At 45.5% G+C, this 13485-nt stretch overlaps 1 protein-coding gene across 2 annotated transcripts in view; it reads right to left on the bottom strand.

The window, feature by feature from the left end:
- Positions 1-13485, bottom strand: part of LOC137353137 (transmembrane protein 87A-like) — a 67898-nt gene that overhangs the window by 16395 nt on the left and 38018 nt on the right. Inside the window, exons 13-16 of one of the 2 annotated variants that reach the window (XM_068019170.1) lie at positions 12548-12616; positions 9334-9442; positions 2048-2106; positions 980-1083 (exon numbers count right to left, since the gene is read on the bottom strand). In XM_068019170.1, coding sequence (XP_067875271.1) covers positions 980-1083; positions 2048-2106; positions 9334-9442; positions 12548-12616 — 341 coding nt within the window. The remainder of the gene's footprint in view (positions 1-979; positions 1084-2047; positions 2107-9333; positions 9443-12547; positions 12617-13485) is intronic. The other variant, XM_068019169.1, reaches the window with a different exon arrangement.

Genomic DNA, 13485 nt, shown 5'->3' with positions numbered 1-13485 from the left:
TAGGAACATAGGAGCAGGAGTAGGCCAATTAGCCCATCGAGCCTGCTCTGCCATTCAATACGATCATGGTTGATCATCCACTTCAATGCCTTTTTCCCTCACTATCCTCATATCCCCTTTATGTCATTGGTATTTAGAAATCTGTCAATCTGTACTTTAAACATTCTCAATGACTGAGCTTCCATAGCCCTCTGGGGTAGAGAATTCCAAAGATTCACAACCTTTGAGTAAAGAAATTTCTCCTCATCTCTGTCCTAAGTGGCTCCACACTTGTTTTGAAATTGTGTCCCTTGGTTCTAGACTCCCCAAACAGGGGAAACATATTACCTGCATCTGACCTGTCTATCCCTTTAAGTATTTTGTAGGTTTGAATGAGATCACCCCTCATTCTTCAAAACTCTAAAGAATACCGAGCAGTTTCCCCAACCACTCTTCATAGGACAGTCCTGCCATCCGTGCAACAAGTCTGGTGAACCTTCGTTGCACTCCCTCTATGACAATAATATCCTTCTGAAGGTAAGGGGACCAAAACTGCACACACTATTCCAGGTGCGGTCTAACCAAGGTTCTATACAATTGAAGCAAGACTTCACTACTCCTGTACTCAAATCCTCTGGCAATAAAGGTTAACGTAATTGCTGGCTGCACCTGCATGTTAGCTTTCAGTGACTTACTGACAAGGTTACCCAGGTTCCTTTGTACATCTACACTTTCTAATTTCTTACCATTTAATAAACACTCTTGCACATCTGCTCCTCCTACCAAAATAGATAACCTCATTTTTTCTGGAGTGCTATGCAACACTCAGGTGAAGGGCTGGCAGTCACCAATGGAAGGAATTCAAGGAGATAAATTCAGAGTACCACACAATTAAGCTCACATTAAACAGTATTGCAGTGTGCGTGCTTTTCTCCCATCGGACACTGGCACTAAATATGCCAGTGACAACACTATGAACAATGAACGACACAAAACCCACCTCTGGTTATTTGCCGATGGCCTCCACAAGAACATTATTACAAGCAGCAAAACGGAGAAAAGAAAGCGCCAGAATGAATCTTCTATCCACAGTTCCCTCCAGTCCTGGTGCAGAGCAAAAAAAAAGACTTCTTTTGTTTAATGCACTACAAGTTTCCGAAACATTACAAAGCACTTGGCAAATGCGGCAGCCATTTTGCACACAGCAAGTGTCACAAGCGACAGAGATGAATGACCAGTTAGTTTATATTTGGTGGTGGTGTGGAGGAATGGTGACCATGACAACAGGAGAATTCCCTGCTCTAATAGTGCCACTGGTGCTTTGATGTATGGCTGAACAGGTAAGGGGGATGTTCAGAAGCACTTCTTCACACAAAGGGTGTCGACAACTTGGAACTCTCACCTAAAAAAGGTGCTGAGGCTTGGGGGACAATGTAAAATTTCAATCCGAGATTGACAGAATTTCATTAGACAAGGGTGTTAAGGGATATGGAACCAAGGTGGTAGATGGAGATAAGATATAGATCACTAATGATCTAACTGAACTGCGGGACAGGCTCGAGAGGCTGAATGACCGACTCCTGGTCCTATATTCCGGATGGGGCCTTGATTTAATCTCAGGGATGCCTCCTCCAGTAAACGCAGCTCTCATTCAGCACTGCACCACGAGTGCCAGCCGAGATTATGCATTCAAATCCTAAAGTGTAGCTTGACCCCATGACCTTCAGATACAAGAGAGTGTGTGCCACCAACTGAATCTGACTGGCACACCAAGAACTGATGATACCTGTACAGAAGGGCAGGGGTGGGGTGATGGTGGGGTGAAAAACTGCTAAAAGGGTATTTCACAACTGTCTTGAAACAAACTCCTTTATTAAGTTAGCTGAGGCAGCCTGAGGTTCAGTTACCATGTCAGTTTTCCCACGATGGCACCATTAAATTTCACAAGAACCTTATAAATAGATTTGCTGCCCATCTCCCAGAACAAGAGATCACAAGCTCATGGAAAGTGAGCAGAGCATGAAATTTTTATCTCCGCACAGAAATGCTGCTTGCAATGGCTACTCACCGACTGACAGGCTGGAAGCCTGAACGTCATAGTCACCCAGATGATAAAAATCACTGAAGCTGAGGAAGGAACACAAACATTTTTGATGCAGATATCAAGAAACTTTCCATTCTACAACGAGCAAAACAAAAATGTGGCAATGCAACGTGAAGAAATGAGAGATCACGGCTTCCAATTTAAAACATGGCATGACTTCTCTGAAGACATGAATGGTTTAAAAAAAATATACATACCTTCAACATCATGTTCTCCTTGCCTTCTTACCCTACCCAACTCCTCCCCCACCCCATTCTATCTGTTGTGACCCTTCGAGGATCTACCTGGGTTACACACTATTCCGCAATCAAGCAGGCAGACAGCTTACCTATTACTGCACTCCTACCCACAACAACCTGTAAACTGACACTGCAAGAGGGCACAAACACTTTGATGCTGCCACAGCTAAAGCTTCATCCTCCAATTCTACCCCAACAGGGAGTGGTACCAGGCAGAATAGTAACTGCGATGGGACTGAAAATGCATTTTCCTCTCAGACGTATTCAGGGACAATAGGTTGGATCAGATTCCTGATTTCTCTGTGCCAATCTGGTGAGCTGATACTAGGCAGTGTCCATTCTGAAAACAAACCATAATGGGTCTTTAAATCTGGACTCTGATCAGGCAACTTATTTTATGAATATGCAGTCCACAGTATAGGCTGCAAGTTAAACAGTTAGATGACACAGATTTCCAATGTTCATTTCTCCTCAATCACAGAGGAAAAACGAAACAATTCACTTAGTAGCCCATCCAGCCAACAAATCGCATCTGAACTGTGGAAGACACATCTGACTGAATACTAATTCTGAGAAGCCACCATATAAACTGCTAAACTATAGAGATCAGCCAAATGGTGGCATTATGCGCTGAGAGATCAAAACTCCTTAAGTATATTCAATGATGGAGCATCCTTATCCCTCCGGGGTAGAGAATTTAAAAGATTCACAATCCTCTGAGTAAAGAAATTTCTCATCTCAGTCCTATGATAATTGAATCCTTATCCTGAGACTCTGCCCCCATGTCCTAGATGACCTTCCCCTCTCTGACGCTGAACATTCTGTACTCAGGAAAGGACTCAGTTTTATCCCCTTACGCCCCCACCTCAATGAATTCCGTGCTCGGCATGACGTTGAGCTCTTCGTCCGTCGCCTTCGCCACCAGGCTCACTTCTTTGACCAGCAGTCCTCCCCCCGACCAGCAGACCCATTCACCCACCTCCAGTATTGCCCCTCTACCTGAACCCCTCCCTCTGGCCTCTTACCCACTCTTGATCTTTTCATTGAAAACTGTCAGTGAGACATCGGCCGTCTCAATTTCTCTGGCCCCTCACTCACTCTAACATGCCCCCTCTCTGAACTTGCCGCACTCCGTTGTCTCAGGTCGAACCCCAACATTGTCATTAAACCTGCAGATAAGGGTGGTGGTGCTGTTGTCTGACGTACCGACCTCTACCTTGCAGAGGCTCAGTGCCAACCCTCAGACACTTCTTCCCACCTCCCCCTGGACCATGACCCCACCACCGAACATCAAGCTGCTGTCCATAGAACTGTCACTGACCTCATCTCCTCTGGAGATCTTCCCTCTACAGCTTCCAACCTCAGAGTCCCACAACCACGAACAGCCCGCTTCTATCTCCTTCCAAAAATCCACAAACAGGACTGCCCTGGCAGACCCATTGTTTCAGCCTGTTCCTGCCCCACTGAACTTATTTCTTCCTATCTTGACTCTATCTTTTCTTCCCTGGTCCAGTCTCTTCCCACCTACATCCATGACTCTTCTGACGCCCTACGTCATTTTGACAATTTCCAGTTTTCTGGCCCTAAACGCCTCCTCTTCGCTATGGACTTCCAATCTCTCTACACCTCCATCCCCCACCAGGACGGTTTGAGGGCTCTCCGCTTCTTCCTTGAACAGAGGCCCAACCAGTCCCTATCCACCACCACCCTCCTCTGCCTGGCGGAACTTGTTCTCACATTGAATAACTTCTCCTTCAACTCCACTCACTTCCTCCAAGTAAAAGGTGTTGCTATGGGTACCCGCATGGGTCCCAGTTATGCCTGTCTTTATGTGGGATATGTCGAACATTCCTTGTTCCAGTCCTACTCTGGCCCCCTCCCCCAACTCTTTTTCTAGTACATTGATGACTGTATTGGTGCCATTTCCTGCTCCCGCCTGTAACTAGAAAACTTTATTAACTTTGCTTCTAATTTCCACCCTTCTCTCACCTTCACATGGTCCATCTCCGACACTTCCCTTCCCTTCCTCGACTTCTCTGTCTTCATCTCTGGGGATAGGCTGTCTACGAATATTCATTATAAGCCCACCGACTCCCACAGCCACCTCAACTACACTTCTTCACACCTTGCCTCCTGTAAGGACTCCATTCCATTCTCCCAGTTTCTCCGTCTCCGACGCATCTGCTCTGATGCTACCTTCCATGACAGTGCTTCTGATATGTCTTCCTTTTTCCTCAAACGAGGATTCCCCCCCACCGTGGTTGACAGGGCCCTCAACCGTGTCCGGCCCACTTCCTGCACCTCTAACCTCACCCCTTCCCCTCCCGCCCAGAACCACGACAGGATTCCCCTCGTCCTTTCTCTCCAGCCTCCAGGTCCGAAGGACCATCCTCCACCACTTATGCCACATCCAGCGTGATGCCACTACCAAACACATCTTCCCCTCCCTTCCTCTGTCGGCATTCCGAGGGAATAATCCCTCCGCAACACCCTCGTCCACTCCTCCATTACCCCCACCACCTCGTCCCCTTCCCACGGCACCTTCCCCTGCAATCGCAGGAGGTGTAATACCTGCCCATTTACGTCCTTTCTCCTCACTACGCAAGGCCCCAAACACTCCTTTCAGGTGAAGCAGCGATTTACTTGTACTTCTTTCAATGTAGTATACTGTATTCGTTGCTCACAATATGGTCTCCTCTACACTGGGGAGGCCAAACGCAGATTGGGTGACCGCTTTGCAGAACACCTCCGCTCAGTCCATGAGCTTCCGGTTGCTGGCCATTTCAACACCCCCCCCCTGCTCTCATGCTCACATATCTGTCCTGGGATTGCTGCAGTGTTCCGAAGAACATCAACGGAAGCTCGGGGAACAGCATCTCATTTACCGATTAGGCACATACAGCCTGCCGGACTGAACATTGAGCTCAATAATTTCACAGCATGACGGGTCCTCCTTTTCACGCTTAGTTATTTTTTCTTTTTCCTTTTTTATTTGGTTATTTTATTTTAGATTTTTCAGTTTGTTTAGTTTGTTTCCACTGTGCTTACCCACTGTTTTGGTTTTTTTAATGTGTTTTTTTATGTTTGTGCTTGGAGTGCTCTGTGCTTTAGTCATTCACACCCTCTCTGTACTAATGCTTTGTCTTTCAGCATACCGTTAACATACCATTCGCCTTTGTGCTATGACCTTCTGGTCAGCTATTCTCTGTGACCATTCCTATCACCACCTTCACCTTTGTTATCTCTTGCCCCACCCCCACTTTACTTGCTTAAAACCTTTTACATTTCTAATAATTGTCAGTTCTAAAGAAGGGTCTCTGACCTGAAACGTTAACTCTGCTTCTCTCTGCACAGATGCTGCCAGACCTGCTGAGTATTTCCAGCATTTCTTGTTTTTATTTCAGATTTCCAGCATCTGCAGTATTTTGCTTTTATTTATCCTAGATGACGCAGTCAAGGGAAAGAACCTCTCAGTGTCTATCCTGTCAAGCCCCTTCAGAATCTTGCATTTTCAATGAGATTCTTCTAAACGCCAGAGGGTATTGGCCCAATTTACTCAATCCATCATTAGACAACCCTCTCATCCCAAGAACCTATGTAGTGAACCATCTCCAAGACAACTATATCCTTCCTTAGATATGGAGGCCAAAACTGCAGACAGTACTCCAAGCTGTGGTTTCACCAAAACCCTGTACAACTGTAGCAAGACTTCCTTGTTCTTGTACTCCAGTCCCATTGCAATAAAGACCAACATGTCATTTGTCTTCCTAATTGTTTGCTGTACCTGCATGCCTGTTCCTTGTACGAATCTCTCTGAACATCAACATTCAAAAGTTTCACGCAGTTTAATATTCTAAGTGAATAACCTCACACTTACCCACATTATATTCCACCTGCCACCTTGTTGCTCACTCACTTAACCTGCCTTTATCTCTTTGAAGCCTCTCGTGTGCTCCTCACAGCTTACATTCCCACCTAGCTTTGTATTGTCAACACACCTGGATACATTACTCTCGGTCTCTTGGTGCAGTTATTGCAGTAACTAACTAAACCATCAGATCATTAAGAACGGAGAAAGGCTACTCTATATTACACCTTTATTGCTTTCATAATTAGAATAACCACTAACTCCAAAATGTCCAATGTGGACCAAATGTGCTCCTATATTCCTATCGGGGATATGAAGATCTCTCTTTGGCCTCCTTATCTCGAGAGACAATGGGTAAGCGCCTGGAGGTGGTCAGTGGTGTGGAGCAGCGCCTGGAGTGGCTATAAAGGCCAATTCTAGAGTGACAGGCTCTTCCACAGGTGCTGCAGAAAAATTTGTTTGTCGGGGCTGTTACACAGTTGGCTCTCCCCTTGCCCTTCTGTCTTTTTTCCTGCCAACTGCTAAGTCTCTTCGACTCGCCACACTTTAGCCCCGCCTTTATGGCTGCCTGCCAGCTCTGGCGAACGCTGGCAACTGACTTCCACGACTTGTGATCAATGTCACAGGATTTCATGTCACGTTTGCAGACGTCTTTAAAGCGGAGACATGGACGGTTGGTGGGTCTGATACCGGTGGCGAGCTCGCTGTACAATGTGTCTTTGGGGATCTGCCGTCTTCCATGTGGCTCACATGCCAAGCCATCTCAAGCGCCGCTGACTCAGTAGGGTGTATAAGCTGGGGATGTTGGCCGCCTCGAGGACTTCGGTGTTGGAGATATGGTCCTGCCACCTGATGCCAAGTATTCTCCAGAGGCAGCGAAGATGGAATGAATTGAGACGTCATTCTTGGCTGACATACGTTGTCCAGGCCTCGCTGCCATAGTGCAAGGTACTGAGGACACAGACTTGATACACTCGGACTTTTGTGTTCTGTGTCAGTGCGCCATTTTCCCACACTCTCTTGGCCAGTCTGGACATAGCAGTGGAAGCCTTTCCCATGCGCTTGTTGATTTCTGCATCTAGAGACAGGTTACTGGTGATAATTGAGCCTAGGTAGGTGAACTCTTGAACCACTTCCAGAGCGTGGTCACCGATATTGATGGATGGAGCATTTCTGATGTCCTGTCCCATGATATTCGTTTTCTTGAGGTTGATGGTTAGGCCAAATTCGTTTCAGGCAGCCGCAAACCTGTCGATGAGACTCTGCAGACATTCTTCAGTGTGAGATGTTAAAGCAACATCGTCAGCAAAGAGAAGTTCCCTGATGAGCACTTTCCGTACTTTGGACTTCGCTCTTAGACGGACAAGGTTGAACAACCTGTCCCCTGATCTTGTGTGGAGGGAAATTCCTTCTTCTGAAGAATTGAACGCATGTGAGAGCAGCAGGGAGAAAAAAATCCCAAAAAGTGTGGGTGCGAGAACACAGCCCTGTTTCACGCCACTCAGGATAGGAAAGGGGTCTGATTAGGTGCCGCTATGCTGAATTGTGCCTTTCACATTGTCATGGAATGAGGTGATGATACTTAGTAGCTTTGGTGGACATCCAATCTTATCTAGTAGTCTGAAGAGACCACGTCTGCTGACGAGGTCAAAGGCTTTGTTGAGATCAATGAAAGCAATGTAGAGGGGCATCTGTTGTTCGCGGCATTTCTCCTGTATCTGACGAAGGGAGAACAGCATGTCAATGGTCGATCTCTCTGCTCGAAAGCCACACTGTGCCTCAGGGTATACGTGCTCGGCCAGCTTCTGGAGCCTGTTTATAGCGACTCGAGTAAAGACTTTCCACACTATGCTGAGCAGGGAGATTCCACGGTAGTTGTTGCAGTCACTGCGGTCACCTTTGTTTTTATAGAGGGTGATGATATTGACATCGCGCATGTCCTGAGGTACTGCTCCCTCGTCCCAGTACAGGCAAAGCAGTTCATGTAGTGCTGAGAGTAGAGCAAGCTTGGCACTCTTGATTATTTCAGGGGTAATGCTGTCCTTCCCAGGGGCTTTTCCGCTGGCTAGAGAATCAATGGCATCACTGAGTTCCGACTTTGTTGGCTGTACGTCAAGCTTATCCATGACTGGTAGAGGCTGGGCTGCATCGAGGGCAGTCTCAGTGACAACATTCTCCCTGGAGTACAGTTTTAGGTAGTGCTCAACTCAGCGGTCCATTTGTTTGCGTTGGTCAGTGATTATGTCCTCTGATTTAGATTTGCAGGGGGGGGGGGGGGGGGGGCGATCTTCTTGATGGTTGGCCCAAAAGCTCTCTTCATGCCATCATACATTCCTCTGATGTTTCCGGTGTCTGAGGCCAGCTGAATATGACTGCATAGGTGTTGCCAGTAGTCATTTGCACAGCGCCTGGCTGTTCGTTGTGCAGTGCTTCTGGCTGCTTTAAGTGCTACGGATGTTAACTCGCTGGGGGCTTTCTTGTAGTTCAACAGTGCAATGCGCTTAGCGGCTATGACAGGTTCCAGCTCTTCATTATGAGATTGAAACCAGTCTGCATTCCTCTTCGCACGTTTGCCGTAGGTGGTCAAAGCTGACTCATAGATGGCGTCTCTGATGTGGGCCCACTTGGTCTCAGCATCCCCTGTGGGAGCGTTTTGAAGGGCTGTTACAAGTGAGTTTAGAAATTTTTGTAACAGCTGTGGGTGAGAAATTCTGCTCGTGTTGATGTGCGGGTGGCCCTTCTGCTTGGAATGATGCAACTTCTTTGGTCTGAATCTAACCTTGCTGCACACCAGGAAGTGGTCGGTGTCACAGTCCGCACTATGGAAGCTGTGTGTGATTTTAACACTGTTTAAGGAGGCTCGCCTGAAGATAGTGTGGGAAAATGGCACTGAATGAGATGATCAGCCATGATCATATTGAATGGCGGGGGAGGCTCGATGGGCTGAATGGCCTATTCCTGTTCCTAAGTGAACTGTGACCCTAGGACTAATACCTCCCAACACTGGGCATGAACGAGGGTTCCTGGATTACAAATACAAGAAGAGAGTCTCTTAAGCTTAATGCACATTCATAAACATTGTTCTTCCTCCACATCCACCCCCCCACCACAATTTAATGTTGTGCAACAATCCCAAGACTTACCAAAAACAGCAAATATTAAAGTATTCGTGAAGTGTCGGTACAACGAGAGTTTCACCACAGCTCTTCGGAGTTTCAGCTGCTTCATTGTCTGCGACAGGCTAATGAAGATGTGCAGAGGGTCAAGGAAACTACAACTTGTTTAACAAAACAATTAAGATTTTTTTTTGGCTAGGCAGTCTCTCACCTGAGCTGCAGAAACAGGTTAAGTTACCACAATATAACCAGCTCTTACCAACATGGCACACCCATTAATGGTAATGAAGAACACTCATTTATAAAAAGTTCATTGAGGAAAGGTTTTGGAAAATTCAGAACAGAAAATCAATTTGGTACCAGATTAATACAGATACCATTTCTGGGGAATGGGGGACTGGAAGTTATTTTTTACTCTAGTGATCAGTGCTACTTTTACACCACGAGAATTTCAAGTGGACAGGGGAAGAAATGGTGAAGAAAAAACTCCGTCAGCATAAGTGATGATCTGGGAGGTACTGTCTTAAAAAAAAAAGAGGGCAAGGGGTTAGGACTCCACCAAATGACGGGGCATTCTTTTGGCCGTCCAGTGGTTCTTTAGACAATACAGTGCTTTGCCACAAGTAGGTACTGAAGTCAAGTAAATCACAACATTTAAGAGGGAATAGATAGATAAATACAAGAAAATCTTTAAAGGTACAGGGAAAGAGCAAAAGAAGTGGTATTATAGATCTGGTGGGAGAAACCGGCACTGGGATAGATCCGATGGGCAAAAACGCCTCCTTCTACAGCAATATTTCTCTGAAACCTTGCTGCACAGTTTCAGTGCAGTCGGAGTAAAAGAAGTCAGTATAACAGAAACTCAGATCATGCACATTTTACTCCCTGTGCTACATGGAGCCCTTTTCAGCAAAGCACTCAGTATTATAAACACTATTACACAGTAGTTGCTTTGATAAGCTCTCCATCTTTGCTAAAAACATTTCACAATCTATTTCTAACAAGATCAACTTATCATGGGATGGGTGCATTGAAAGTGCTCTCTTGGACCAGTGGATCAATTAGACACTTCATTTGCAATTATCACTTATGCCTGCTGTATGCAACTGAAAAGAATTAAGCCATGTAGGTTTAAATATTGTTAACTATTTATAAGGATAAAAAAAAAACAGCCCAGCACCTAATGCCGCTCCTCTCCTCTTCTACCCAAAGCTAATACCAGCACTCTCCTCTTCCCCACCCTGCCAAATTTAATACAGGCACTCTCCTATTCCATGCCCCTGGCCCAAAGTTAATAATGGCACTCACTCTCCTCTTCCCCATCCTGCCCAAAGTTAATACGGGCACTCTCCCCTCTCGTGCTCCAAAGTTAACACTGGTACTGTCCTTTCCACCCATCCCCAATCCCCCATACCCGCAGCCCAAAGTTAACACTGGTACACTCTTCACCACCCACAATCACAAAGTTAATACTGGCACTCTCCTCTTCCACCCCCCATCCACTCTAAATGCTATTGCTTGCTCTTTATTCCCTTTTCCTTTTAAGGTTATGGGCATTCTCCCTCCAAAGCATCCACCCTGCCCTATTCCCTTCATCCCCTTTCCCTCTATGCTGTTGCTATCTGAGCGCTGCTGTTACTTGACTTCATTCCCACTGCTGCATGCTGCAGGAGGAATCCTGCTGGTTTTGCAAGCACCATCTGCATTCCCAGAAGAAGCGGTGTTGAGAAGAGAGGTGTACTGGTTATACTAATTTGTCAACAAACACGGGCTAGGCCCTAAAAGCACTCACATTTGATATTTATGGTGATGACTCATCTGATAAGGTCAGCCTTTTTTTGTGCTGGATGCTAAACTGTAACAGTTCTGCACTCAGCCTTGGCTCCTGGTGCCCCAGCCTCACTCAATACATGATGCAACTGGAGAAGAGGAGGGCAAAGAAACTGAAAAAGTGCAGAAAGGCTATGGTCAACACAGAGTCTTGAAAATAGGATGAAGAGGGCAATACCAACTGGGAGGTGCTTTTTTCCTTTAATTTACAATTTTAGGGTGGAGTGAGAATTTGAAAATTAAGTTATCTTAGTCTGATTCATTGAGAATTCCTTGATGTAGCAAAAGTCAGCAATTCAGTTTGGGTGGAGTCAGCAATCTATTATCAATAAACTTAATGACAAACAGCTTTAAATTGGAATTGTGGAGTTCATAAAAACGTAACTCACTTTAAAAAAGGTCCACCTCTCCCCACACTTTATCTTACCCAAAGGATTGAACAAAAAGCCTCTCAACATCCCCAAGGGTGTCTTCTCCTTCCACGAGTCTTTGATGAACTGCCTAGCCTCTCCTAGTTATCTGCCCTGATCCCAGGGCAGTCAAGATTGAGACTTTGTATTTTTACCAATGTGGATAAAGTATATTTTGAAAAAGTATCTTAACAGCAAGTAGCACATCCCTGAACAGCTTGTCCTATGTGGGAAGCAGTTACCCTATTACTTTGATAAGCTGCTTTGAGTTTCAATCTCTGAATTACCACCATTTCAGTGTTTATATCAAATCCTCTTTTGAGGCATATTTGGATGCACCAGGATTGGAACCAGGGCCAGAACCTGTAACCATAGCACTGTGAAGCAAGCAGAGAGCTGAGACATAAAGCTGAATGGGCACTGCAGAATTAAGCTCTTCCATCTCAGCAGCTTTAACAAAATAATCATGTCACACTTTCAGTCTGGCAGCCAACAGCAGTGTCTTGCAGCCTATTATAAACCAATCCAATGAGTACTGTGATTGAACCATTACATTCATTTGCAATGGCCTGCCACAATTTACAATGGATAACCTCTTCAGATTGCAAAGATACAGCATGACCCTTTGGAAGCCCAATTAAAATAAAGGAAATTCGAGCTTGGTTAGACAGAACAGCTACTAACTTGAATGGTACGTTAATACATGGCCCTTTATGGAGTGCCCGTTAAAATCTTCGACTGCAGGGACGGAAAAGTCGGTGTTTAATAAAACCCTATACCTGCCTGAAGATTCAATCTAAATTGATGTCTTGACTTGGTTTTGTACTAACAGGTTTCCCCATTACACAAAGATAAATCTGCAATGATTGAAACTATTTTTGGGCTCTTGTAACATCCAATGGCTTCAGACAGAGGGGGTTTAATTTCTGAAATGTAACCAACAAAAGTAATTCTTTTTCTAGCAGACTGAACTAGTCAAGCATTAGGCAGCGATAGGATATCCACCAGCAGAGTGAAGCGTCAAGTATAGCAAGGGGGATGGCAGCCAGCAGCACTATATCATCCTGATTCTAAGAAACAGAAAGACAGAGAGAATACACTGGAGTGGGGGGGAAAAGCATCACATACAGTACGCTAGTACACAGTGGGGAGGAATCTGGTCTCTTTTTGGGAACAGCCATATAGATCACAACAAGATCTCAGTATTTCACTGCAGCCTCAAGTTTGCCAAGTGTTGTCGCTAAGACTTCAGTAAAACGTAATGTTGAGTAGACCTTTGAAATGCTTATGAAATTAGAACATCCTGCGGTACAGTCACAGATTTTTCCCTTCTCAAGTTGCCTGAAGATGTGAAGGTCGTGTTTTTTTTTTTTTGAGTTGCCTCGATATGGCCAAGAAAAAAACCAGTCAGCCCATCTTACTTCATCCATCTAAAAAGATTCTACACTCTTCCAAGTGCAGCACCTAGTGCATCCTCAAATGATTCCAACATTTGCCCTCGCTACCCTAATTGAAAGTTCATTCAATGTATTGAACACTTTGTATAAAAGATTTTCCACCTTTATTAGTTTGAGCCAACGTAGCTTGTGGATTTACTTTTATCATGCACTTAACTATCTTGCATATACCCCCTCCCCCCCAAGATCAACTGCCTATAGAGTCATAGAGATACAGCACTGAAACAGGCCCTTCGGCCCACCGTGTGTGCCGTTTATACTAATCCTACATTAATCCCATATTCCCTACCACATCCCCACCTTCCCTCAATTCTCCTACCACCTACCTACAATAGGGGCAATTTATAATGGCCAATTCACCTCTCAACCTGCAAGTCTTTGGCTGTGGGAGGAAACCGGAGCACCCGGCAGAAACCCACGTGGTCACGGGGAGAAATTGCAAACTCCGCACAGGCAGTACCCAGAACCGAACCCGGGTCACT

This window comes from Heterodontus francisci, chromosome 40, assembly GCF_036365525.1.
Source record: "Heterodontus francisci isolate sHetFra1 chromosome 40, sHetFra1.hap1, whole genome shotgun sequence".
Classification (NCBI taxonomy): domain Eukaryota; kingdom Metazoa; phylum Chordata; class Chondrichthyes; order Heterodontiformes; family Heterodontidae; genus Heterodontus; species Heterodontus francisci.
This window is presented reverse-complemented; position numbering and strand designations above follow the sequence as displayed.